Source organism: Rhodnius prolixus, unplaced genomic scaffold (genome assembly GCF_049639745.1).
Source record: "Rhodnius prolixus isolate KJV_2025 unplaced genomic scaffold, Rpr scaffold_5, whole genome shotgun sequence".
Classification (NCBI taxonomy): domain Eukaryota; kingdom Metazoa; phylum Arthropoda; class Insecta; order Hemiptera; family Reduviidae; genus Rhodnius; species Rhodnius prolixus.
Window position 1 is genome coordinate 22,655,987 of NW_027411624.1, and position 27,990 is coordinate 22,683,976.

General features: G+C 32.9%; 2 protein-coding genes across 7 annotated transcripts; both read right to left on the reverse strand.

The window, feature by feature from the left end:
- Positions 1–493: 493 nt before the first annotated feature.
- Positions 494–10,891, reverse strand: Hydr1 (abhydrolase domain containing Hydr1). Of its 4 annotated transcripts, none has more exons than XM_074137648.1 (11): positions 10,758–10,891; positions 10,229–10,409; positions 10,036–10,146; positions 9,562–9,731; positions 5,921–6,021; positions 5,620–5,735; positions 4,579–4,691; positions 3,472–3,648; positions 3,340–3,391; positions 2,941–3,106; positions 494–1,578 (listed from the first exon to the last, which is right to left on the reverse strand). In XM_074137648.1, the coding sequence occupies exons 3-11, from the start codon at positions 10,144–10,146 to the stop codon at positions 1,397–1,399; spliced, it is 1,188 nt and encodes a 395-aa protein (XP_073993749.1). In that variant the 5' UTR covers positions 10,229–10,409; positions 10,758–10,891; the 3' UTR covers positions 494–1,396. The 4 variants fall into 4 exon arrangements, with proteins under 4 accessions (XP_073993749.1, XP_073993751.1, XP_073993753.1 ...); XM_074137650.1 differs by having other exon boundaries at positions 10,745–10,796; XM_074137652.1 differs by lacking the exon at positions 10,758–10,891 and adding an exon at positions 10,456–10,736 and having other exon boundaries at positions 10,229–10,346.
- A 3,594-nt stretch (positions 10,892–14,485) lies between these two features.
- On the reverse strand, positions 14,486–27,975 carry LOC141458540 (venom allergen 3-like). Of its 3 annotated transcripts, XM_074136661.1 has the most exons (7): positions 25,370–27,975; positions 25,086–25,212; positions 19,696–19,851; positions 18,961–19,042; positions 18,269–18,428; positions 17,503–17,762; positions 14,486–14,652 (listed from the first exon to the last, which is right to left on the reverse strand). In XM_074136661.1, exons 2-7 carry the CDS (start codon positions 25,206–25,208, stop codon positions 14,564–14,566), a joined length of 870 nt encoding a protein of 289 aa, XP_073992762.1. In that variant the 5' UTR covers positions 25,209–25,212; positions 25,370–27,975; the 3' UTR covers positions 14,486–14,563. The 3 variants fall into 3 exon arrangements, with proteins under 3 accessions (XP_073992762.1, XP_073992761.1, XP_073992763.1); XM_074136660.1 differs by lacking the exon at positions 25,370–27,975 and having other exon boundaries at positions 25,086–25,307; XM_074136662.1 differs by lacking the exons at positions 14,486–14,652; positions 17,503–17,762; positions 25,370–27,975 and adding an exon at positions 17,821–18,126 and having other exon boundaries at positions 25,086–25,306.
- Between the last annotated feature and the right edge of the window lie 15 nt (positions 27,976–27,990).

A 27,990-nucleotide genomic window follows, 5' to 3' on the forward strand; every position in this document is an offset into this window, starting at 1 on the left:
GTATTTTCATCCAAGTTAGATAAAAGAATAGTACATACTGAAATTCAAGTATCTATTTTTAATATTATCTAATTTTATTAGTTCTGGACGAGCAAACTGGAAAATGGTATAATAATAGGCAGTGTAACCAATAGCCTTCCATCGATTCGTTAGCTAATGGGCAGAAAAGAGGCGATCTGCTTTAAGATCTCTTATCTCCATACTACAGTGGAAGCCTAGTGAATGTAGTGCCATCCAAGCACGATAGACGGAATGGCGAATATTAGAAATAAAAACTTTTAAGATCCATTACTTCATTGTTTGCGAATATTAGAATGCTTTTCTCATGTTAATGGTAGATTAATTGAGTTCTCTGTTCATCTAGTAATGCGGAATACAAGTTTTTAGTGTTCTTCCTCAGAGACACTTATCTTAATATTCTACTAGAATTTATAATATTTAACCCTGAAAGAAATGAATTTCTCATGAAAGGATCAGGTAAGGGCATAAAAACTTAGATTTTAGATTAATTTATTAAAACTAATAAGACAAATACTAAAACAGTGTTAGTTAAATTGGCAGATACCTACTATCAACATCCTCCAACAGTTTTACATTTTGGAATTAATTATACAGAATCCAATATAAAAATAGTTAATTTATAAAATATTTAACTTTAAATAAAGCTTTTTTTTTTTTATATCTTTTAGTACGAATTAATGTAGAACAACTACAATTTTCGGAGGAGTTGTAAAACAAAATTTAAAAAATAAACTATGGAATGAAACAACTTTTAAAAATATGGAAACAGAAAAATAATCACATAATAAATGGAAAATTAATTCCTTTTAAATATAATAACTAATAATTTATACTTTTCGGTATAAAAACACTTTCATAGTAGAATGTTTTAAAGAGTTGACTTACTTACTAGTTAAAAATTTTTGGTTGAAAAACATTTGGTAACTTCAAGATAGAGAGCTATTTATCACCTTAATGATAAGTCATATCACAATTACCTAATATTTTATTTAGGTAGTGGAATTTCAAATTGGGAAAAAACAAAAAAAAAAAGTTACTATCGCAGGAAACAATGTGTAAACTACACTAATAAATTTACTAGATACAATTAAAATTGCATTATATGCACTGTACTATAACTAAACAATGAAACAATGGTTTCAACAACCAAATGGCTATAAAGCAAATAGTTCAGTTTAACCATTGCGTGAACAGTTGTAATGTGTGTTTTGTGTAAGTGTTACGTGTATTTTTTTATGTGCTGCATGAAAAATTAGTAAACTATTTAATTTCTTTTTTTTTCTCTAAAAATTTAATTTAAGCGAATAAAATTTGTTATTTTTTCGTAACAAGAGTTTTAAAATATTCTTCATTTGAAATATAAATTTAAGGAACTTCATCTAAAATATTTATAGCCTTCTTTTATAAGCATGGATTCAAAAAACTGAGCAAACAATTTAAACATATACTGGTTTCTGTGCAATGGCCAAATTCCTTCCATAAAACCAATATGGCCACCTCTTGATGTAATCACAATTCCTATGTTTTCCAATTTATTTGCTTCTTCAACTGGAATACCTAATTATAGAAAAAAATAATAATAATTTAAAAGATATTCCTCATTAATTGACTTTATATTATGATTTAACTTCAATTCTAATTACGGGGAGCATAAACAGTGACCCTACGAAGAGATTTAATACAGATTAGTATTTAAATGAACCAAATCTGTTTAAAATATGAAATAACATGTTCCTTCAACAATATTAAGAATGAGCAATGCGATGGGAAAAAGATTCGAGTAAATCCAGGGAGAGCGATAATTCACAATCAACTTTTTGTATTAATACGAATTTACTGTTACAGTCCTATGAATGATATTTCATTTTAGTAACATCATCTTGCCGAAGGTAAAAACATTATCACATCCCAAATGAGCTCAAAGAACAATTTAAAATATAAAGTAAAGTAAAGCCTATTTTTTAAGGCAGGATTCACATTCAACTACCAATTAGGTGTCGTGGACGGAGGCGACTAGCAAACATACTTTACTAAATATAAATTCCTTTTATAAACCGTTACATAAAATCCATGGCCTAGACACCGGGAATCAAACCCATTAACCAGTTAAGCGTGGAATTTAGTTTTAAAAAACCCCCACAGAGTGCGGAATTAAAATCACGACAATGATGTGTATACACGTCGAACGCAGGGCAAAACAACCAAAAGTTTTCAACGTCCGTAATAGTCACTGCAAGCAATTTTATTTTTTTTTTTTTTTTTTGCAATTTCTGGGGCTTGAGATTACCAGAGCATTCTCTGTGCTCATTCAAAATCTTGCACCGCTTCACGTTACGCATTGCTCTAGTTAACTAGAGACGCAAGAGCTTTTACAAGAAAGAAAAGAGCTTTGAATTCTGTGCAAAATGAAATCATTTTCGTACTGAGGTCTGAACCTCTATCTAAGGTAAAAAACGGCATTGCACAAGGGTTGAGAGCTACTATTTGGGTGCGTAATTCCCAATCTCTAATGCGGAGACCAAACATGTACCAACCACTTATCATTTGGCTGGCTCCCACCGCAGTTCTATTGGTAAGATAAAGAAAACATCCAACCAAATAATATTCTTATTGAATTTTATTAAAACTTCGTGTTTTTATAGTTAATGACAATTTTTTATTTTTCACGAGTATACACGTCGAACGCACCGTAACAGAGATTTGGTTTGACGTGTATTCACATCAAAAGCGCTAAACTGGTTAACCAGAAATACTTCTTAGCTTTGCAGGACTCGCCTCTATCCGCTCGGCTGTAGTGGTGCCTAATTGAAAGTATAGATGTTCATCAAAGATACAGAATTGCTTCACTAAATTCAGATATGCTCCTTTATTCTGAGATATTGCTTTTAAATAAAAATACTCTTCTCAAGTACTACTCACCATCGTAGGGCTGGAAAGGGTCGTCAGCTGCGCTTAAACATAAAACTGGAACCTTAAATTTATGTATTTTGTTATGAATACTGGCATGAGCATAGTAATCGTCCACATCTTTATAGCCGAACTGTTTAACTGTGAATTTGCTATCAAATTCTCTAATCGTTTTGCTCTGCAATTCAGAATTTTTGTTTATGAATATGAAAGTATAGCCATTAGTATTTTATAAATATTCAAAAAATAAACACAAATCTTTTTTAACAACTCAACAGGCAACAAAAAGAAAGAAAAAGCAAGATGTTGGTCAACAATATACTGATTTAAAAAAAAACTGCAGACTTTTGATTCGCTCTAATAAATTCATTTTATAAACAATAGTACCAACTAAACAACAAAAATGTTTACCTTTAATACATCATCTATTACATATGGTCCCGGCTCCATTATATGCCTAACACTGAAAAAAACATCTTATATTAGATATCATTAATTTGGATTTTTAGCAGTAAAACGTATAAAAAGTATAGCAATATGTACTTTTTAACTATGTTGCAAAGACAGGACGCCAAATGTCTGTTAAGCATCAAATTAACAATAGGCTGTTCGATACTTTCAGCCCCTCTGAATACATTCCAAGGTACAGAAATAAGCATGGCACAGGAAAGATAATTTTCAGAATCTTCAACGCCGGCTAAATAGTTACCTAAGATCAATCTGTGAAAAAAATAAAAATAATCAATTATTCGGGTTGTACACGGATGAGAGGTCGAAACTTCGAGAGGTGATTCAACAGATCAAATGCAACAAAAAATATTCTGTTCACTATGGCCCGATTCTCAATAGTGTCCAAGATATTTACATTTCCGTCGATATTCGCGTTTTTCACCAAATAAAACGGCCGTAACTTTTTTAGCCTTTATTCTACAACAAACCTGCTTAATCCAAACGAAAGAGCATTAACTTTCGAAACTTATTCCTTAATTTATCAAATAATGCACTTTACGCAACTTGTGCAGCATGTACTGTGCCTTCAAAGGTGCCTCCTCTTGTTCGCAAGCCAGGTTAGCCAGGGAGGAGGCACCTTTGAAGGCACAGAGTACTTGCTGCACAACCGCAAACCCTCAATTTTGGTCGCGCATCTGCGGGCAGGAATCTAAAATCAAGTAATATTTTCTGAAACTAGAGGTGTCAGGCAACAAATTTTTCCTCTACCATTTTTCGCTTAGATCAACCGTTTAAGCAGTCTTAAAATGAACACCCTGTATACATTGTGACAAGATCCAACCGGAGAAGAATAATAATAAGTATCCAAGTTAATCGTGATTTGAGTAAAAAATTGTTGAAAAACATCATTTTTTGTTATAAGATCCAGTAAAAATATGAAATCTTCTAACTAAATTGATACAAATGATATTTTAAATTTACATATGAACGTTTATAGGCAGTATGATCTAAATCACTGGTTGGTTAATCAACCATTATATATTAGGCGCAAAAACTGGTTTAATCAAATCAAAATAAAATTGTACAATTTAGTATTGTTTGTACAATGAACTTCAACTTATTTTGCTATTTTTATTTACTTTTTTTTAAATATCTTTCTTAAAATAAGTAATTAATTAAGAGCAGGTAACAGAATCTTACCCTCCCATTGAAATTCCGGTCCCAGCAAGTGGTGCTCCTTCACAAACCTCCTTCACGTGTGCAACTACCTCTACCACATCTTCCACATTCGAAGCACAATAAGTTCGTGGAGTCTATAAAATTAATAATAGACCCTTAGATATTGCATATAAAATGTAAATTTCACTGCAATAAATTTAGGCTTAGTTTCAATAAGGTTCTATACAAACTCTCATACCTATATTTTTTTACTGCAAACGTAAAATAATATTCTACTAATCTCTATATACATATATCCGCCGTAGCCGTTTAACTATAACATGCATTGTCATATCCAACTGTTGTCACAGTTGGCTACACCATGCAACTGACCACTAAACTATAGAAAAAACGTTTATACAAAAATAAAATACATTAAAGAAGGTTTTTAAAAGCTACAAATTTAAAGTTATGTATTTATAAAAGTGACGATGCAGAATTTATAGCACTTTTATTTGGTTTAATCCTCTAACCAATGAGATATTTAGTTATGTATCCTAAGCGCTGGCAGGGCAAAAGTATTTCGAAAGAAAAATATTTTCATTACTGTATGGCTTTGAAGTTTTATAAAAGATACTCTGCAATTGCAAACGATTACAACGATTCTCTAAAAATAAATAATAAAAATCAGGTACCAACCGTGAGTAGGCATTCACTGAGTAGTCAGGAGTACATTCAGAGTTTACTAGCTCAGTCAAGTCATAGTGTGGACAAACCTTTTCATGGTTAGTTCTAAATTCAATGATTCGCCTAACAATATAATACATTTAAGTTTTCGGACAAATCCTCAATTTCTTCTTTAACAACTTGATGAGACGCGAAGAAAATTTACTGATCACACACATCAAACAAAATGAATCTTTAGATATCCATAAATGTTTAAATGCTTTGACACGACTTAAAATGTTTAAAAGGATTTTTACGAGCTAAGACCGAACCTCCTTTTTAAGGTGCTAACATTGGATTTAAAATAATTCTAATTTGAATTTTATATTTTAAAAATATCGTATGAGAATAAATCACCTTGAGGCTGATTCCACCAATTCCTCTTTGGTTGAATACGACCGTCCTGATTCCAATAGTTCTTGCAGCCAGTACAAGGCCTTTAACATAATCAGCATGACTTGCTCCAGTTAAGCCTACACAATATTATTAATGGTACTCTTTAAAACGATATTTATCTTTGAATACTTTTACAAAAGAAGGTCTTATTGTCTGTAGTGATAAAGATATTTGTCAGCCGTTCATTTTAATTCACAAAAACAAAACAAAAAAAATATTTGGTGTATTTGGTAAGAACATAAAAGTTAATTATCAGAACTACCTGGAAGTATAATAATAGTTGGAGTGTTAGAAGGGCAGTTTTCATACGGGTCCATCCAATCAAGACATATATCGCCACCATCTTTTAATGTGAAGATTTCTCTATAAGTAACAATGAATTAATCATCAACAAAGTTCGCTTAAATTTCAATTTCATTAATGACTGACGTTGGATGAGAGAGAAAAAATGCATTAACTCTTGATTTTACTTTTAGAACGGCAAATTTATAATTAAGAGGAACGGATTAAAGTGACTGAAAGATAAATATGGAGGATAAAAATCTATCTATCAGGGGTGTTACAGATGAAGTAAAATATTTATAAAAAATTAATAAAATATTTTTTCACCAAAATATTTACATCAATAATAACTAAAATAGGATATACGAGGTGTGTTCAAAAAGTAACGGGAATTTTCGTTTTTTGAAAAAAATATTTATTTATTCATCTACATTAATATTGTCGCCTTCAAAGTAGTCCCCTTCGCATACAATACACTTGTGCCAGCGCTTTTTCCAATCCTCGAAACACTTCTGAAACTCGATCTTTGTGATAGCTTTCTGCTCTTTCAGCGATTCGCTTTTAATGTCATCTATGCTTGTAAAACGACGGCCTTTTAATGTTCTCTTTATGTTTGGAAATAGAAAAAAGTCACATGGAGCCATGTCTGGCGAATATGGAGGCTGGGGCATCGTTAAAGTTTTGTTTTTGGCCAAAAATTCACGAACAAGCAATGAAGTGTGAGCAGGTGCATTATCGTGGTGCAAAATCCATGAATTGTTTTGCCACAAATCCGGGCGTTTTTTCGGATTGCTTCACGCAAACGGCGTTGAACTTGTAGGTAGTACTCCTTATTGATTGTTTGACCTTGTGGCAAGAATTCATGATGCACTATGCCATTAAAATCGAAGAACACAGTGAGCATAACCTTCACATTCGACCGCACTTGTCGAGCCTTTTTCGGTCTTGGCGATCCAGAATGCCTCCATTGGGACGATTGAGCCTTAGTTTCGACATCATATCCGTAAACCCATGTTTCGTCACCTGTTATAACACGTTTCAGTAGATCCGCATCGTTGTCGACTTCATTGAGTGACTCTTGAGCAACTTCCATTCTCCGCTGTTTTTGTTCGAAATTCAACAATTTTGGAACAAATTTTGCTGCCACACGTTTCATACCCAAAACATCCGAAAAAATTTCATGGCATGAGCCAATTGATATGGCAACATCATCAGCGACTTCTCTGATTGTGATTCGGCGATCGTTCATAACCATTTCTTTCACTTTTTTCACGTTTTCATCGGTTGTTGATGTGCTTGGACGTCCAGGTCGTTCGTCATCTTCAACGTTTTCGCGGCCATCTTGGAAACGCTTATACCACTCGTAAATCCTTGTTTTACTCATAGCAGACTCACCATATGCCTTTATTAACATTTCACACACTTTATTTCATTTTTTACGCAAAATTTAATACAAATTCTTTGATCCATTTTTTTTAACAAACAAAAATCGCCAAGCTCGAAAAACACGTCTAACCTTAACGGCTGCCACTTAAGAAATAAACAATGAATATTACTGAAAATTTTATCGTACTTCAGGGGCATGTGTACCAACATAATAAAAAAAAAAAAATTACAATCAGACTCTCCAAACCCGCGAAATTTAAAAATTCCCGTTACTTTTTGAACACACCTCGTATAGCATCGTTACAAAACTTCTTAATCACCTACGAAAATGAAACGATTCTACAAAGAACGAATCTACCAAATAGTTCTTCATACGATACAGTCACATACGCAGTAACTAACTTCTAAGTAAAAATGGATTAAAAGTTCAATCAATATTAACGTTGGTGTTGTGCCTTTATTAATGAGAAATTCTATTTCAATAATTAATATTGCGGGCACAATCATAGATGTCCTTCAAACTAGGAACTTCTTATCACCATTAATGATTATATACTGAATAAAAATTTGTGATGGATGCCTTCATTGAGGGTTACATTTTGGGTTATTAGTGCCCAGAGTTGTTTTAGCGTATTCTCGATCTACGGAGAGTGTACTGGTGCTACAACACTGTCGCATCACCGGAAAATGAGCTGTAAGGGGTAATAAAATTGAATAATTATCCTCTAATTTTAATTAAACTTCAATTTTAACTTCATTCAATGATTAGAAAAAAATAATAATGCACTTGTATATTTAATTAAAGATTTTTTTTTATTCTTAAATTTCAAGAGTTCTTGTTTTCTATCAAAAAGATAATATACATATTAGGCCCTTACACTTAAACCCTAGCTTATCAGTATTAAAAAAAAAAAAAAAAAATGGTAAAACACGTATGAGCAAATAACTTCAATAAAATTAATTTTGCGTAGACGTAAAATATAAATTAAATTTCTTTACGATGAAATAGCAGTTCTTCACAGTAGGCAAAAGTTAAGCAAATATTTCAGAGAAACAGCAGCATTATTTTACCGTTTTCGGCGAATTGCTTTTGAAAAATTCCAAACCTTTGACGTGGTAATTTAATCTTAAAATAGGATGATGAATATCAATAAATTTACTTATAATTTTAAATATTTAGAATTTTGTCATTTTTCTGAATTTTTTTTTTTGTGAAGATACAGAAAATTGATACCAAACAAATTCAAATTTCAAAACATTTTCTGCATTCTAAAAACTTAAAAGTATGTTTAATCTTCAAAAATACTTCTCTTAAATACAGAAAATTTATCAAGAAAAGTTAAGCGGCACTAGTTATGCAAAAAAAACTTTCGAAACAAACGAAGATGGGTTCATCTTGACGCACTTGATTTTCACCAAATTTAAATCTTAGCAATACTTTTGGTATCTTTTAATATTAAACAGTAATACTAACTGTACACTGTACTCACGTGGCTCAATGAAAGGGTAGTTTGAATTCCCTAAACACACACTTTTTTAAGAAAAAGCATTGAAAAGTGATCTTGCTTTATGTGAGTCGCAATTTACTTTTTAAAAAATGGTTGCAGCCATTTAAAAAAAAAAAATGCATGGAAAAAAGCACTAACTTTTGAAGGATTTCCACCCAAACTTAGTGTCTAAAGCAGTAATAATACTTTATCAGAAAACCAAATTTCCTGAGATTTTTCATGATGTTTTGTGTAAACACATTGCAAAGCATTGTTCATCGTTTTTAGTGACTGCTTCATTAATTCAAAAGAAAGAAAGAATATTGCCAACTTGTCTTCTTTTTTCTAACAAGCTTTAAACCTATATACTAGGTCATGACAAATGTATAAGTCCATACATTCGCTAAAATTATGTTTTGTGTTTAGGAGACACTATATACTCCTGACAAACTAAAATTCCTCCTTAATACTTCCTAAAAAGGAAGTAAGAAAAATGAAAAAAAAAATCAAATCTAACATATTATTTAACTTTTTTTTCATCACTTCTCGCGAAGACTCTTTCTACTTCATATCTTTATTCCTCATCTACACTAATCTAAGTAGTCTAAATTATAAAAACGATGCTTTCTAATTCTTCAACTGAGGGATGCTCCGTTTCAATCGAAATCTAAAAAATGTATCTTTCCAAATTCTAACATTACTGCAACAATATCCTAGAAATCAAGTAAGTCTAAAATGAAAAATTTACCTGCGATAAGTTATTTGAGGAATCACAGTTGCTCGCACAAAGCTGGCCATCAACGTTTGAGCTCTTGCTTCGATGCACCACACAGTAGGCCAAAATTTTTCATTCAATAACGGCACATTTTTTTCGAGGAATTCTCTGAACTTTCCGTCAGAACTGGCCAAGCTAGGTTTCTGAAGGAAGAGGATATAATTTATGAATTTCCAGATAATAAGAAATTATCTACAAAGTAGCAGCGAAATTTTCAGTCTATTTAAACAAATGAGCACTGTTTAATCTTCTTTTATTCTATTAGCTTAAGTTGAAGTTAAGTTAAATTGTACAAATAAGAATATAATCAAAAACTAAATTTCAAGCCTAATAAATCAATAGTACAATATGAGATTGGAAAATTCGATACGGAATTTATTCAGTCGACTATAACTGAAAACCATGTAAATACATTATTAAATAATAAGAACGTTTCTTGAATCTCACCTTAACTACATCAAATAAATAATATAAAATGTAGCCAGAACTAAGAGCACTTCCAATGCACCAGCTTGGTAGACTTAACAAGGAAGAAAAGCTTGATGCTATCCAGCTCATCTAGAAAATAAATACGTTGATATTTAACAATCCTACTTTGCTGGTTGTTAAACTACCTTTATTTATAAAAAAAAAAACATACCTTTGTAAATCAACCCTAGTCTTCATCAATTAGATACAGAATGAATCACTTTTGAATTCTGCATAACAATCAATAAACTGTAACCTCAAACAGCAACTACCATTTTTTTAAATCCGGCCTGATTTTTAAATAAGACTAGTCATTACGTATAACAAATTAATTTAAGTAGGTGACACATCATCTATAAAGATAAAAATGTTATCATAAAGCTTAAATAGTAAAATAACCTTGAACCCCAACTTGTTCAGTTGTTTCTCAGAGTGATGATTATAATCTCACTTGAGCAATCACCTAAGCTCAATACACGTCATTTATATTAATTTTGCCTCAGCTAATTTGATAAATTGCAGTTTAAAGAAATCGTAAATGAAAAACAAAGGTTAGCCGAAAAAATTTGACTGAAACAAATCCTATTTTAATCGAGAAAAAGGTGCATCAGAGAAACATTAACACAGAAATTTTGCAACATTGAAATTTTTAGGACAGTACTTTGACTAAACGTTTATTAAGTATTACCTAACACACTTACTTAGGCTACCATGAATACTTCATACTTGCATCTGGCGCACATTCTGGTGACTGGAGGGCTATTTAAGCGGACTCGGTCCACAGGAACGAATCCAATGTTGGAACAAGTTGATTCAAATCCCTAGTTTTAACAAAGGTAATTCCGCCCAAAAAATTAAGGCAAATTAAAATGAAAATAATTAATATTTAAGTTATTTAGATTAGAAGAACCGTTTTGATGAAAATTGTATTTCTTAAATAATGATTAGAAAATAGAATTGTGATTAATATCATCTAAATAGTATTTTTATCATAAAAGGATAGATATTTTTGACATTAAAGCGTAAAATATTACAATTCTTCGGCTATTTTAGCTTATAGAGAATGTTAACAGGAGTAATATCATAAGTAATTACAATACTTTGGAGGTTGTTATTTGAAAGTATGTACTTTTATAAATGCATTACATTAAAAATGTTTATTCTATTTATAAGTGTTTATATTTTGATTTTCAAATGCTAAAAATTCTAATATGCATTAGTATTTATAAAAATCGTATTTTATTTAATTGAATTTTATTATTGGAGTCGATGGGTTGGCCAATAAACGTGCAAAAGTACATTTTTATGCTGTCTAACGGCGACTTGTGGAACTAAACTCTTTGTAAAGTTTTTGCAAGCGCTACTAGATGGTATAGCATTTACTTTCATTGTAAAATAATTCAATTCTTCCATTTCACTTTCTTAGTTTTTTAGATCTTCAAGTTCAACCAATCTTAAACCAATAACTTCTGTTGCGCATTTTTATGGTAACAATTTTATTTTGTTAGTCGAAGTTATCGAAAATCGGAAGTATCCAAGTAAGCTTAAAGATAGTTTAGTATTTTTAAGTTATTACCTTACATACGAGTAATTTAAGATTACAATAAAAATTAATATTTTGTTTAAGGCATAATATAATTTTTAAATATTTTCTGCTATACATTATGTTTTATCTGTTTTAGGATACGTAATCGTGTTTTATTTAAGGCGAGCGGGTGATTGGCCTTCACCGCCCGAGTCTGATGAAGGGACTGCCTTCTCAGAGCCTTCAAACATGCTCTCCCATCCGGGACGGCTTCCTAGGGACGGTAGCCCTAGGGTATGTATTATGTTAATGTGCTTATGTAGTAGTGTATCATGTGGTTTAAGTACTGTTCTGGTGAGTGTGCATGGTGTACTGAGCTAGGGTTACCCATGGGGTAATTAGGTGCTTGTTGAACCTTAATGTCCCTGCGAAAGTGATTAGACTGATAAATATGACGCTGACAGACACGGTATCCAAGGTAGTAGTGCAGAATAATTTATCCCAGGAGTTTCCCGTAAACGTGGGCCTAGGAGATCCCAGGAGATCCAATGTCACCGCTTCTCTTTAATTTGGTATTGGAAGTGGCGATAAGAAGTTCGTTGTCAATATCCGGTGGCAATATTGTATACAATCGCCTAGTGCAGTGTCTTGCCTATGCGGATGACATAGCACTTATAGCTCTGTCCGCAGCGTCACTTTATGGAACTAGAGGAAAACGCTGCAGAGAATGGACTGTGTGTCAACGCTCAAAAAACTAAGTATATGGTGACTAAGAGCCCGGCAATTTAGGGAGCTACAAGTTGGTCAACACAGTTTCGAAGGAGTGAGGGAATTTCAATATTTGGGAGCTACCCTTTCATCCAAGAACGAGATGAGCCTCGATGTTAAGAGCAGAATAGCAGCTGGGAATAGATGCCTGGGCATGCTAAAACAAACGCTCCGGAACAAAAACTTGGCCAGGCAGGCCAAAGCGGTCATCTATAAAACGATTATTAGAGCGGTTGTTATGTATGGCTCGGAGACGTGGGCGCTGACGGTGGCTGATGAAAATAGACTAAATTGCTGGGAAAGGAAGGTCCTTAGAACTATCTACGGACCGAGTTTGGAGCTCGACAATGGAGTTTTCAGATGTAGAAGGAACATCGAGCTGAAGGAGCTTTATAAGGATGCAGACTTGGTGACCGCTATTAAAGTTGGAAGACTGAGATGGTTGGGGCACCTAGAAAGAATGGATCGTGGGAGAGGCCTACGCAAAGCTTTTGAAGGACATCCTGGGGGTTAAAGACCGCGGGGTAGACCACGACTCTGTTGGCTGCAAGATGTGGAGGATGACCTCCAAAAAATGCAGATTTACCAATGGAGAAGAAAGGCAGTAGATCGAGAGGGCTGGTCTAATCTGCTTAAGGAGGCCAAGGTCCTACAAGGGCCGTAGTGCCAAAGGAAGAAGATACATTATGTTAGACTGTTTTAGAGGGCATGTCTCACATCTATTGTATGCATCATTTTAGAGTCTGAATTGCATTAAAAAAGGTTTCAATGTTAAAATAAAAACCAATTCATTATATTTATCAGTAAGTATGACATGGTTTTATTATAGTGCTTAATTTTTTCTTGATCCAGTTCCCTTCGCTGGATTGAAGTTACATGGTGCTCTTTATAGCAGCACGCCCATTCGTAAGTTAACTCGCAACAATTCTGCATTCCATTCAATTAAGGGAACTATATACTCCTACTCTATCTTATGGATCTTTCAGGTAGTAATATCTATTATTTAATTCGTTGGTCACGGTGACGTAGGCCTTTAAGCAGAATTATTAGTTACTTTATATCGACGCGGTATGCCAGCTCAATACGTTTTCCTCTAGAATATGTCTTTATCACAGTAGATTTGTCTCCAAATCCAGTTCGGGACCCGCAAAGTTCTTAGGTTGGCTAGCTCGTGGCTTCCTCTTTTACTTCTACGACTTTTGCTCCGTTACCCAGATTAGCCTTAATCAAAAGATTTTTTTTTCGTCAAACATTATAACGAAAAAACAATATAACGCCGTCCTCTGTTAATGTACCTTTATATTTATACAGTGTTCATTTTTAGACGGCTCAAATGCATTTCATGTTTAAACGGTTGTTCTGAGCGAAAAATGGTAGAAGAAAACTTTGTTGCCCGTCACCTCTAGTTTTAGAATATGTGACTTGATGTTAAATTCATGATCGCATACACGGCAGACCGGCATCCAAAAGTAAGAGTTCGCAGTTGACCCCCATTTTCATATACACAGTTTTAAAGAGTATAAAAAGTTATGGAAGAAACCGGAAACCGCAATTCGATATCTTTAAAATTAAAGGTGCTAGGCCATTTCAAAATCTGATATTTATTAATCATATTTCAATTTTTTAACTTGAAATCAAAGAGAAAGAGGAGCACGCAATAGGTCATTTCTATGTATTTTTTTCATCCCCTTTCTACTTAAAATATTGCCAAGGCAGTAAAGCTAGTATTTTTCTTAATATCGGGAAATAAGTAGTTTTCCGAATAATTTTCTAAGAAAAATCAAATGTTAAGAGCTTTAGATGTTCTCAAGCATACACAAAATGGCTAAAAAATAATTTTACATCTGTTACAAACAAGAAAGTATGCTTAAGAACATATAAAGCTTTTTACACTCTTTAAAACTGTGTATATGAAAATGGGGGTCAAGTGCGGACCCTCACTTTTGGTCGCGCGTCAGCCGCGTATGCTGGCAAGAATCTAAAATTTATTTTTATATGATATATTTATATTATATTTTATATTTTTCAAATGTTTTTTTTGATAAACAAGATAGGCGAAGAGTCTAAACTGTACATAGGTGCTAAATACGAATAAGCTGAAAGATTTTGAAGCAAATAAGACACTTTGGAAAATGAAATAATTATATTATTTAATAAAATTAACAAAGTAACAATTTTTAATAAATGCTTCATACATTCTACTTTTGAGTATTTCTAAAAACTATGTATTAACGAAGCAAACAGAGAAACAGTAATAACATAAAATTTACTGAAAGGAAAAATAGTACTAGCACTTCCATATCCTAGAAAAAATAAGATATTAATGTAGTGAATATATAATCAGAAAATATTAGTTATTAATATTTTTTATTTATTGATTAATTAAAAGGTAATTATAGTAATTAATAATATAATCATAGAATGATCCAAAGCTTGGAGTAGAATTCCGGAGGAACAGATTAGCAACATTCATCTCAAGTCACTCCCAATGAACAGCAGCATTTCTAATAATGCCACTTCTGGGTTTATTGGCAATAATAGAAAAAAAAAATTATTATAATAATAATAATAATAAGAAGAAGAAGCCATGTTCAAACAAATATGAGTACGATTAAAAATCTGGGTGTCAGCTAACTTTACTTTTTCAATGCAATTTTCTGTAAACGTAGAGTTTGTTCTAAAAGAATTATTGACTTCAATATTGAATTTTTGGAAAAAAATATTATTGTTGAAGAGATTTTGAACCAGAATACTACATTCTCTGAAAAAAAAAAGATTCTGATAGATAGGTCTAAACACACGCTCGATTGAATTCCTTTGGGAACAGTCAAGAAGAAGCTTTTTTGTAAAGTCGTAGTTTGGTATAATGATATTCTCCTTACACTTTTAGACATTACATTTAATATTACATAAGTGTCAAAACCGTTCATTATCTAAAAGAAAACTTTAAATGAGAACTTAACTTTTGAATATAGAAAAGTATTTCGAATATGTTTTTGATAAGCTAGATCTGCACATACACATCTTTAGATTATTATGTGGCTTAGTGAAAGTTCGTTCAAAAAACGTTCAATGTGTTTCAGTCGAACGAAGACAATTGTAGAATAGAATAGATTAAATTAGGGCGGCCTCAAGGCCTACGCCACCGCGACCCCTATGGATCTATTGTGGCTCCCCGATTTTAGAGCTCACCCTCCAGACCCGTCCGCTTAATCAGACTCTTAATTCTGAAGAGTGGCTCCTGGGTAATGCTCACAGGCCTTGGTTTTTCCTTCCCGAGAAGTAACATTCTTAGCCAGACAAGCCCCTCGCACTGACAACACATTTAGTGCAGTTTCCTTCTCTTCTTGACAGAATCTACAGAAGCTATCATCCGCCAGGCCCATGCGATGCATGTGTTTCCTGAGCCCGCAGTGGCCAGTTAATAGGCCTACAATCATCCTTATTGTCCCACGGTCTTGTCGGATTAATTCTGCAGTCAGCCTCGGTGAATAGCCTTTAATGTACGCCTTCGCCTTGCTCGGCAAGCCACCACTCCTGAGACCTACTCTGCACCCATAAGTTAATGGTCGCAGACTTAACTCACTTCGGAACCCCAAAACAGGGCTCCGAGCCAACGAAGTGTCCCGCAGAGCCTTCCCGGGTCAATAAATCTGCCACTTCGTTTCCCTTGTGTCCTGAATGACCAGGTACCTAAACCAGAAAGACCTTATTCTGGTCACTAATTTCCTTCAGGGCACCTAGACAGTCCCAATAAGCCTTAAGTTGACCTGGTAGGAACTAATAGCTCGTAGAGCAGCCTGACTGTCCGAGAAAATTACGACCTTAGAATTAATAATTCCTCGCCCTTTAATCTTGGTAGTACAGAACCTAATTGCAGCTAGCTCAGCCTGAAAAACTGTAGCTAGTTTGCCTAGGCTAACCAAAAAGCCACATTTCGGCTTCGGCCCGTACACTCCCGCTCCCACACCCTCCTCCGTCTTGGAGCCATAAAACAATTGTAACAAGTCATACAGAAAACTTGGCGAAATGAACTCTTGATTTTTTTTTTTTTTTTTTTTTGCATCTGAGCAATAAATTAGGGCACTTATCGCTGGGGCTTACTATTCAGGAAGCATTCCCCAGGATTGCAATAGCAGGACCGTAAACTATCATTTTAGCTGACTCACTTCCAGATCTTAGATTATCGTTGCTTGCAGTTCCAGTAGCACAATCGGTTGAAAATCTGTCCATTGGTTTTCACCTAATAATTATTGTTTTGACAATTTTTTTTAAATTAATTTAGGAGCGATCTTTTTGAGATGATCAAATCCTAACAGGTTTGTGAGCCACCTTAAAATAATAAGGATTCGGATTCATAGAGAGCGCTCCAGTTATGGAGGATTCTGACTATTTCTTCCGTTATCTCTTGTGATATTAAACGTAACGCCCAAGGTATGAGCTAGTATTCCTCGATTCACCGGATATGCCAGATTAAGTAGTTGATTGAAAACTTTTTAAACTATTGATACAAGAAAAAAACACTTAGATTACCTGGTGTTTTATTTTATCAATTATGTATATTTAAACAAGATGTCCGACAATAAAGTTGTGATTAGTGCTCTTAAAATTTGGGATTGGAAGGTAACAAAATAAATAAAATATAAGAGATATTAGGTTAATCCATAACTAAAGTAGGATAACGAGTAACTAATTATAGCGAAACAAATTTCTCCTCATTCCCTCAAAGGATAAAATGTCGCACACGATTTTAGCAATGGTAATAAGAGACAAGTAAATCTAGTATCAAAATGAAAAAATATATAAAAACTTTTTTCAGATTAGGCCTATTATTCTAGAATTCATTGATCGTTATACAGGGTGAACCAGTATTTTTTTTTTAAATGCAATTTGTAACCTTTGACTTCCTTATTTTAAGACAATCTACTTACAATTCTACAATAAGATGTAATCAAGGGTTAAGCTGCGGGCACTCCTAATGTCTAATGGAGGCTGATAGTTTTCTTTATAATCAAGCACGATGATTTGACAGGATTAGAAAAATCTAATTTTAATTATTAATGCAAAACCAATAAAGTGCCTAAGCGTGAATAAAATCAGTTTTATCCAAAAGATGAATGCTTTTCAAAATTCATAAACAGAAATTACATTACCTTCGCAAAAAAATGGATATAACTTTGAACATTTCATGGCACATAATCCTGGAAATCTTTTGGAACATTCAGTTCCTACAGGACAATCTGAACAACCCTTGCCTATTTTATACACAGGCGTATTTAGTATATTTCCAGCTGGTCCATAATCACACATTATAGTTGTCTTAAAGTCCGGTATAACAAATTGGACATTTACTGAACAACCTAATCTATAGCTATTTGCCCATGCTATTTGAGTAAAATGTCCTGAATCTCTCCTTAAAAAAATTGTAATTAAACATATCGTTAAATTTTGGCAAACGTCTAAAAATTTATAAACCAATAAGTAACTAATATGCACAAATCCACAATTGCCAATTTTGAATGGTTAAAAATCGAATAATATCAGCAGAGGAGGTGCACAGATTTAGATTTGAACTTTTTGTTTTCGTTTAAAAGCCTAGAAAATTAATTTCAAAATTATTTTTAAGTAATTAATTAAATAAATTTTCCGCACTGCTGGATAATAACGCATGCATGTTTATTGTATCCCTAAATACTTCACTTGCTGACTCTATTCAAGTCGAAAGCTCTGTACTAAACTGATTCATCTATCTCTGATGACAAATGAAAGTCCAAGACCTGTCAGGATACAAATAAACATGTAAGCAAGGACGGATAAAATCAAATAAATTAATTTTCAATTGGATGTTAAGCGAATTTTAACGCATTATCATTAATGTAGTTGTAGATTTAGATAAATAATTTAAACAAAATAATTTACTTTTTCATTTCGCCACTTAGTTTAACAAACACTTCAATTTCCGTCATATTATTAATAAGCGATTGTGGTGTAATAAGATATTCATCGAACCAAAATTGTGTCATTGATTCTGCAGTTTTTGAAAAGGTGTATGCTATATTTTGCCCAACAACGAATCTCACTGGAATATTTTCATATTTTATTAAATATTTGCTGCGAAAATTCACATAAAATTCTCTTATTATTAATCTCAAGATTCTAACTTATACATTTTCTCCAAATTCGGAACATTTGTGTCATTTAAATTTATTAACACCATACAATTTGTAAATCCATAAATTACATTAAAAGTAAGCATATAGGGGAAGCCTATTTATACAGAAGTATTATCGAGTTCTCGACAGAAATCAACTTTTGTTAAAAACTGAGATCCACATGGATTTAGATTAAGTAGAACTTGGTATCGTTGTTTCCAACGTATTAATGCAGTGCAGTGAATTGTTCATATAAACTTTTGTAGTTGCGGCATAACTTAACATATATCTTCTTGTAAGATTATGAAAAATGATGCTTCTTTTCCAACTATGTTTTCGTTAATAGTGTTTCCATTAAATATAATGCGATTTTTTCTTTTTAATATCTTATCTTCGTAGTAATTTTTTAGTAGATTATAAATAAGTAATACATTTATTTTTATTTATTAGGAAACTTACACGAATTGCGACAATCATCATGAGCATAAATACATTGATCATTCCATCTTTTAGCTATAAATTCTAATTCATCGTCCCAAATCTGCAACAAGAGTTTTCATTTTATTTAGATGACGTGCGAGTAAAGCAAGTGTCTTTAAAGTGTAAAGCAGCATATCCGAATTTTGGCTTCCAATATTATTATAAACAAATCTGTAGACTTTCTTTTTTTTGTATGATATTCCTTGAACTAATCTTAAACTTAAGCGCAACTTCTATGGTGTTATTCGTGTTCGGACCTTGCCCTGCCGCCACCGAACAGTAAGCTGTTAGCCTCCTAGGAAGAAAAAACGAAAGAAGAACCACGACTATGTTTTTCAAGATCACCGCGTACGTCGTGCTATCAACTAAAATAATCCTCGCCCACCTATCATCAATTGTTAAAGAGGCTAAAACAGAATAATTATTATAAGACAGCTAACACCAATCTCCACTTTCTAGCTAGCAAGATTGGCAAAATTTTGCAAAAGAATGCTGGATGGAACATTGCTTGTTTATGCCGTAGTCGTGGATTACAATTCAAATCATTTTTTTTAAGGGAATAATGAAATCTCGCCCGCTAACTTTCTAGATATGGGACCATAAAAATGCATTTCAAAACAAAAATCCTAAAATGAGCAATGGAAGCTTGTTTGGTAACATGCTTATTTTACATTCTTTTAAGTTTAAATTAAAGTATTTTTATATATGACTTACCATTTCTACTAAATTTGAGCCTTGAGGTTGTTGCTTAATCTTTCCTTGTGCAATTAATTGCCTTAAGCTATTATGCATATTTAACAATGAAGTTCTTTCTTTATCAATCAACGAGCCCCGTATAAATCTCACACAATCTTTTCCAATGCCAGCTTTCTAATAAACAAATTAAAAATAATGATTTACAATAACATTCTATGCTATTCCCTAAGTTTGATTGGGGGCTGGTGGAGAAGCTTGGTAGACAATGCAACGGCCCTAAATAGAGGGATTTCTACCTCCATCTTAAACTGCGTATACAGGGTGTCCCAAGCTATATGGATAACGACTTTTTCTCGGAAACTAAGATAGCTAGAAAAAAACTAAAAAATACGTGTTCCCTTAGTTTTTTGTTAGAAATCCAAATTTACTTTGTAAATTTTTTTCGGTGCTTCCAGAAGCGAGATACAGGCACCAACTTCATTTTTCAAATGGGAAGGTACGGTTTTTATTTCAGAAATAGATTCCTCTATTTTTTTAAAGAAAAATTTACTTGAACGGTTTTTTTCTGTGAGCGATATTTTAGAAGTTATGAATGAAAACATGATTCTTATAAGAAATTTCAAAATGATAATATTATAACGGTTTTTTGATTGAATAAGAAGAAAAGTACTATTTTATCATAAATTTTACTCCTCATTAATATTACAGATCATGCTCGAAATGGCTTCCACCATTAGAGATGCATAGACATGCACTTTCCTGCCAATTGCCCCTTACTGCCAAAGAAGTACATTCGGCTTTAACCGAGTTACAGGCATCTATTATTCTCTGCTTTAGTTCATCTACAGATGCAATCCCGGCTTGATTCTGAAACACCTAGATTTAGAAATGCTTTTAGATAAGCAGAAATAAGGAAAGAAAGAAAAAAGTTATGAATAATCACCTTGTTTTTCAGGTATCCCCAAAGGAAATAGTCCATAGGTGTCAAATCCGGTGAACGAGGTGGCCACTGAATAGCCCCCGTGATGGATATAACACCATCAGACATGTAAAGAGATATCTCGATAGGCAATTTGATGGGCGTGTTATATCGACACGGGGGGAATTCAGTGACACCTCGTTCTGAATTTGACACCTATGGACTATTTCCTCTGGGGATACCCGAAAAACAAGGTGATTATTCATAACTTTTTTCTTTCTTTCCTTATTTCTGCTTATCTAAAAGCATTTCTAAATCTAGGTGTATCAGAATCAAGCCGGGATTGCATCTGTAGATGAACTAAAGCAGAGAATAATAGATGCCTGTAAGTCGGTTAAAGCTTCTTTGGCAGTAAGGGGCAATTGGCGGGAAAGTGCATGTCTATGCATCTCTAATGGTGGAAGCCATTTCGAGCATGATCTGTAATATTAATGAGGAGTAAAATTTATGATAAAATAGTACTTTTCTTCTTATTCTATCAAAAAACCGTTATAATATTATCATTTTGACATTTCTTATAAGAATCATGTTTTCATTCATAACTTCTAAAATATCGCTCACAGAAAAAAACCGTTCAAGTAAATTTTTCTTTAAAAAAATAGAGGAATCTATTTCTGAAATAAAAACCGCACCTTCCCATTTGAAAAAATGAAGTTGTGCCTGTATCTCGCTTCTGGAAGCACCGAAAAAAATTTACAAAGTAAATTTGGATTTCTTACAAAAAACTAAGGGAACACGTATTTTTTAGTTTTTTTCTAGCTATCTTAGTTTCCGAGAAAAAGTCGTTATCCATATAGCTTGGGACACCCTGTATATACATACTCGAGTATGTAGGAAGTCATACAAAATCATAGTGACCATTTTCGATACAATCTCCAATAGTGAAAAATCTACTCATTGGTACGCCTTCGGTTGAAGTATTTTGTTAGAACTATGAATTTCAGCAACTAATTTAATGCTGCTATATATGTGAAAGTATGAAATGTATATATGTACAATATACATTCTAATAAAGTAAAGCTTAGAGGGAAGAACCAACCATCCGAACCCAGAATTGCCATTATTAAAATTTTTAATTAAATTAGGTAAATCGGGTGTCTTCCTTGACATATCTCAGGCATTCGACAGGGTATGGCACACGGGACTGCTTTATAAACTCAAACGCCTACTGTCTTCTACCTTTTATCTCATTCTTAAGTCTTATCTCTCCGACCGTTTTTCCAAGTCAAACAAGGTTCTTCTTCTTCTCTTATCCTTCCAACACTCGCTGGAGTTCCTCAAGGAAGCATTCTAGCCCCCTTACTTTATATTCTCTATACTGCCGACTTACCAACTCACCCGACTACAATTACTTTCACATTCGCAGATGACACTGCAATTCTTTCTCCTCATCTGGATCCTGTAACAGCATGCCGTACACTCCAATCCCACCTAAATCTTCTAGAGCCTTGGCTACAAAAGTGGAGAATCAAAGTGAACGAATGTAAATCTAAATACATAATATTCACTCTAAACAAGAAAACTCTCCCTCCTCTCTCCTTCCACAACAATTCTATACCAATTACTAACCAAGTACGATATCTCGGACTACATCTTGACAAACGACTAACATGGAACCCACACACGAGACTCAAACGAATTGACCTCAATCTCAGATATAAAATGTTGAAAAGACTACTCGACAAACGATCAAAACTGACCCTGACGAACAAACGAACACTATATACCGCTCTACTTGCCCCAATATGGACGAACGGAATACAGCTCTACGGAAGCGCCAAAAAATCTAACATCAACCGACTTCAGACCTTACAATCAAAAATTCTAAGAACAATAGTTAACGCTCCCTTCTACGTCTCCAATCATACTATACACTCTGATCTCAATATTCCTCTCGTTTCTGAAATAGCACAATCTCGCTACATAAAACTCCACTCAAATCTACACAGTCATTACAACCCTCTGATCCACAACATGTCTACAACAACACTTCCTTTAAATCCACAGCACAGACTAAAGCGGCGGTGGCCACGCGACCATCTCAACACAACGCCGACCTCCTAGGATGGTTGCTGTGTAAGCTTGCCAATCTGGCGAACTAACGGCTTCCATCACTGGATGGTCGTCGTACACTCCACTCACGCCTCTTGGCGCACATGCATGTGCGCGCAGGTGTATGTAAGTGCATATATGTGCGTGCCCGTGTATTTGCGCCATTTCCTTACTCTCATCTCTTTTGTTTGTTATATCTATTATAGTTGCAAAATAAATAAACAAATAACAAAAAAAAAAAAAAAAAAAAAATTGGGTAAATATATTTTTTTATAAATAGGGTTCAGGAACATCATGTATACAGTTAATATTTATGGTTTAAAGAAAATCGTTGGAGCAATTTTAAAGAAAACTTCAAAAAAAGAGAAAAATAAATCAGTAAAGTTGTACTGATTTTCTGGCAGGAAATTTGATCGATATGTTAAAGCCGGATCCATTTTTGAATTGAAGCTAGATTCCATAGGAAAATAGTATATACAGCTTTTATATTCATCGACCTCCTACATCAGATGACCCTAAATATACTCCTTAACAAAAACTTACAGTTTAAAAAGTTAAGTATAAGGGTTGATTAAACGCCAAAAGGTACACAAATCAGCAAGTACCCAACATTTCATTAATACTTCATTGATATTATTTAAGTAATTTTACCGCATTAATATTTTTTAAGAATTTATTAGATGTCACAGATCCTTATGCTGGCCATTTTCATCTACAAAACATTTGTTCAAGTAGCACACCATTTAACTTAGATTGACTGTAATATCTATTTATCTATAATAATCAAACTATTGATTACAGGTGAAAAAGAAAACGTTATAAAAAATAAAAAATATGAGGCTAAAAAATTCATAAACTTTTTTAAAAAATGCTTACACCAACATACATCAATGATTTTGTTTATTTATTTTTATTTTTAAATAAAAATCGTCGGTTTAAGTTCATTCTTCGATTAAAGTAATTGTTATTTTATGTAGTAGTCAATCTGGCTTTATCGTAAATAATATAGTTTTCTTCAATTACATTCTCCATCTAGGTGTTCTTCCCACAATGTTGTATATATGTAATATAAAGTAAATAAGATATGCATATTGTTAGGACAGTACTATAAGTAAAATTAGGGGAACTAAGTTAAATTACAATTGAGAAATGAATAAATAATGTTGAATAATCTACTTGTTATTAACTGTGTGTTTTGTGCTCACGAATATTTCGGTAAGACGAATTCAAGACTGAAATATTGTTTTAAATCCTCCGTGATTCAAATTTAAACAGTAGCCGACTCTGAATTTGTCTTTTTCTAATTTAACATGCATGTATATGTGACAACTTCAGAATAAAGGGCACATTAAAGAGAAATCAGAAGAATAATTTGGAATAGAGTTAAAATAAAGTACCTATTTATACGAAGATATAATATACATTTTATCACAATTATAACTATTATGAATGAACTGGCCAGCATAAGGGTATGTGACATCTAATAAATTCTTAAAAAATATTAATGCGGTAAAATTACTTAAATAATATCAATGAAGTATTAATGAAATGTTGGGTACTTGCTGATTTGTGTACCTTTTGGCGTTTAATCAACCCTTATACTTAACTTTTTAAACTGTAAGTTTTTGTTAAGGAGATTTTTGTACCTTTTGGATAGTTTTCCTTTTTGTCTATTAGCAAAGTTTACAAAAAAGCTAACAAGAACAACAACAACAACAACAAGAACAAGAACAAGAACATTTTTTGAAAAAGCCGTTTTTGCTCATTTTCGGCAACTTTTTTCTCGAAACCTATTAGATCTGGGTGATTGCAAAAAAATTACAGTTATAAAGGAGGGTTTGCCCTATAATTTAAAAAAAATATGGGAATTTTATCTTTTATAGAAAAAGAGAAAAAAATTGTCAAAGTTGGGTGTTTTTCAACGTTACGCTTTTTCGTGCAGTTTTTGATGGTCAACCCTTATACAACTGTCCTACCGGACAGTTTTAATTCTACAGACCCTCAGGGGTCGATATCGATAACGATGATGATCCCTGCTCTAAAGTATCATGTCAGCAAAATGAAAGGATCTAAGAACTTTATACTTAAATTAGTTTTGGGCAGAAAAGTAGTCGGTCATCTTAAAACACCATGATACGGATTGTTTCTGTTCAGTACCTTCCAATGCTTATTTTATAGAATTTGGGTTGATTTTATTCGGCCAAATATGGTCCCAAACTTTTGCCAGGTTGGGTATACTACTATTAAACTGAATTTTTTAACGCCATGAAATAAAAGAGAGCATTTAATTAGTTGCTGGAAAGTGGAATTTCCCTTTGCATCTTCTGATAATCAACATTTTGTGTTTATTGGTATTGATGACATTTTAATTACTAACCGGATATTTACATACTGTGTGCGTCCTTCTACGCGAGCAGTAAGTACAACAATATTCAGTATCTCTCACACTTTCCCCAGGTACCACCAGATATAGCAGAAAATAATATTGTATTATTCTCATTTCCCTGTTGGAATATAACTTGTTCTTACCACATGAATAATAATTGTAGCAACAAATAGTCAATGTTAAACATATGATCAGAAATCAGTTGTTAACAATAAAAAAATATTGGTGAACAATTTTACGCATAATTATCTAGTTTATCTTACCCCAAAAATTACCTTCGCAAAAAAAGGATTCAATTTTCAACATTTCAAGGCATAGTCCTGGATATACTTGAGCATTCAGCTCCTTCACGATATAACTTTGATACACTACACAGATGTTTTTTTGTATACTTCCACTAGGCCCATAATGTCCATGTTATGGTTGTTTTAAATTTTGGTACGCCAATTTGGACAGTTACTGAATAACCTGATCTATAACTATTTGCCCATAATAATCGAATAAATGTCCTGTACCTCTCCTAAAATATTTTCATTAAACTTATCATTAAAATTTGGCAAACGTCTTAAAATTAATAAACCAATAAGTAGCTAAATAATACATTAATCCACAATTGTCAATTTTGAATAGTTAAAAATCGTAAAACATTAGCAGAGGAAGTGCAGAGTCAACAAGTGTAGTACAAAATGAAAATAATTTGGCCAAACAATCTATAACCTCATTCCCAGGAATACAGTCTAAATTAATAATTATGTACAAGTCTTTGCCACTTTCTAAGAAGGTAAATCTGTGATAAGAACATAAAAATAATCCATCGATTAATGATAAAATGACCTTTAAAGTGGCTTATCTTTCCACAGAAATCAATCAATCCTAGTACACCAATAAAAAATAAAATTTTTATCAAATTAATTTTATGGGACTCAAATCAAAATTTATTTATCATAAATACGATTAAAATGACGTTGGACCCCCAACCCAATTTAGCATAATTGTAGTAACTGGGATACCCCCTCCATTGGGTGGATAATTAAAGTCAGGGGTGAATCGCTATATCTCAATAAATTCGTATTCTACAAGGAAATCAAGTTATGTTCTCTGTGTAATTTAGAAAACAGAGAAGAAAGTGTATTTCATTTTATAGCGGTAGGCCCAATATTAAGAGAGTTTAGGTCCATTTATTTTAAGAAAGATTGTTTAAATGAGCTGGAGTTTTTGGACTATTTAAATGGCAAGTGTTGGAAAAGCTTGGTGAACTATTGTAAAGCGGCATGGGCACATAGATGCGAACTAGTGAAGGAATTAAAACTGTCCGGCAGGACAGTTGTATAAGGGTTGATCGTCAAAAACTGCACGAAAAAGCTAAACGTTGAAAAACACCCAACTTTGACAATTTTTTTCTCTTTTTCTGTAAAAGATAAAATTCCCAAATTTTCTTTAAAATAAAGGGCAAACCCTCCTTTATAACTGTAATTTTTTTGCAACCACCCAGATCTAATAGATTTCGAGAAAAAAGTTGCCGAAAATGAGCAAAAACGGCTATTTCAAAAAATGTTCTTGTTCTTGTTACCTTTTTTGTAAATAACGTAGCGCCTAAACGCGTGGACCGATTTTCATGAATGAGGTGTCATTCGATTCGGAATTTTATGTAGATGTGCCTTTTTGGGGGGGGGGGGTCTCGACGCTGTACATCAAATGGGAGAGGAGTTAGCCCCATGTATGTGAGGCCCTCTCCAAAATTATTATTACTAATAACTCTGTAAATCTTAGCCCGATTTTGATAAAATTTGGTAGGATGATAGGGTTAGGGCTCCCCTACGTAACATTAAAGCGGCGATCTGCTCTTACACTTATTAAGGGGAAGTATAGCAATCGTTTCAAATTATCGACACGTGAACCGATTTTCATGAATGAAATGTCATTTGAATCGAAATTTTGTACAGATTTGCACTTTGAAAGTCTCGTTTAATTATTAAACTGATTTATCTAATGTTAGATGTATCTGTATCACCTAAATATTCCATAATAAGTTAAATATTAAGTGGCCTTAATTTAAATTATGATTTATTATTTAATTTCGTTTACTGTAGTTAAGAATATTTTGTTATCTGTATTTTATTTTTTGCTTCTGTCTGCGGTGAGATTATTGTGCCTTATTTTTTTATTTTTGTTTCTTTTGTTGTTTTTTTATTTAATTGTTCATTATAATCTTTGATCAAGTAAAGGGTAAAGATAAGTAGAGACAACCCTCAGACAGTTCTTGGACCATGAGTATTTGTCTGTTACGAATTAAATAAACAAATATGTAATTCTGTAAAAATTTGAAGACACTTTATTATTATTATTAAATACGATTAAAATTTGGATAAAAATGTATTCATTTTTCGAATTCTTCGAATACTACCTATTCTTCCTCAAAAATGTTCAGTTTACTCCTGCTAAAAAAACCAATTTTTTCATAAGGTTTATCACCTCCACAAAAAGTGGAAGAATTTCAAATAAAGTGTTCTTGGCAGAAGTAGGCGTGATTTTGATAGGAATACCAAAGCAGCCACCCAGATGTTTTTTTTTTTTTCAGGTATGAGAGCAGAAGCTGCAGTATTTTAAAGATGCTAACCAAACTCTTTGCCCTATCATTTCAAAATTTTGAAGAAGATAGAAATAAATCCTCTCTGAAACTTCCTGCATTTCGAGCGTAATTCAAACAAGAAAAAATGTAAAATACTTATTATTGAGGATTCTGTAAAAAAAAAAAAAAAAAAAAAAATCAATTTTGAAAAATAGATTCGATCCCAGCACTTCCATTTTTTTTTTTTTTTTTGAAGAGAAATTTAAAAATGATAATATATTTTATAGTTTCTCTCAATTGAAATAGTTTAAATTTTAAGTTTATATT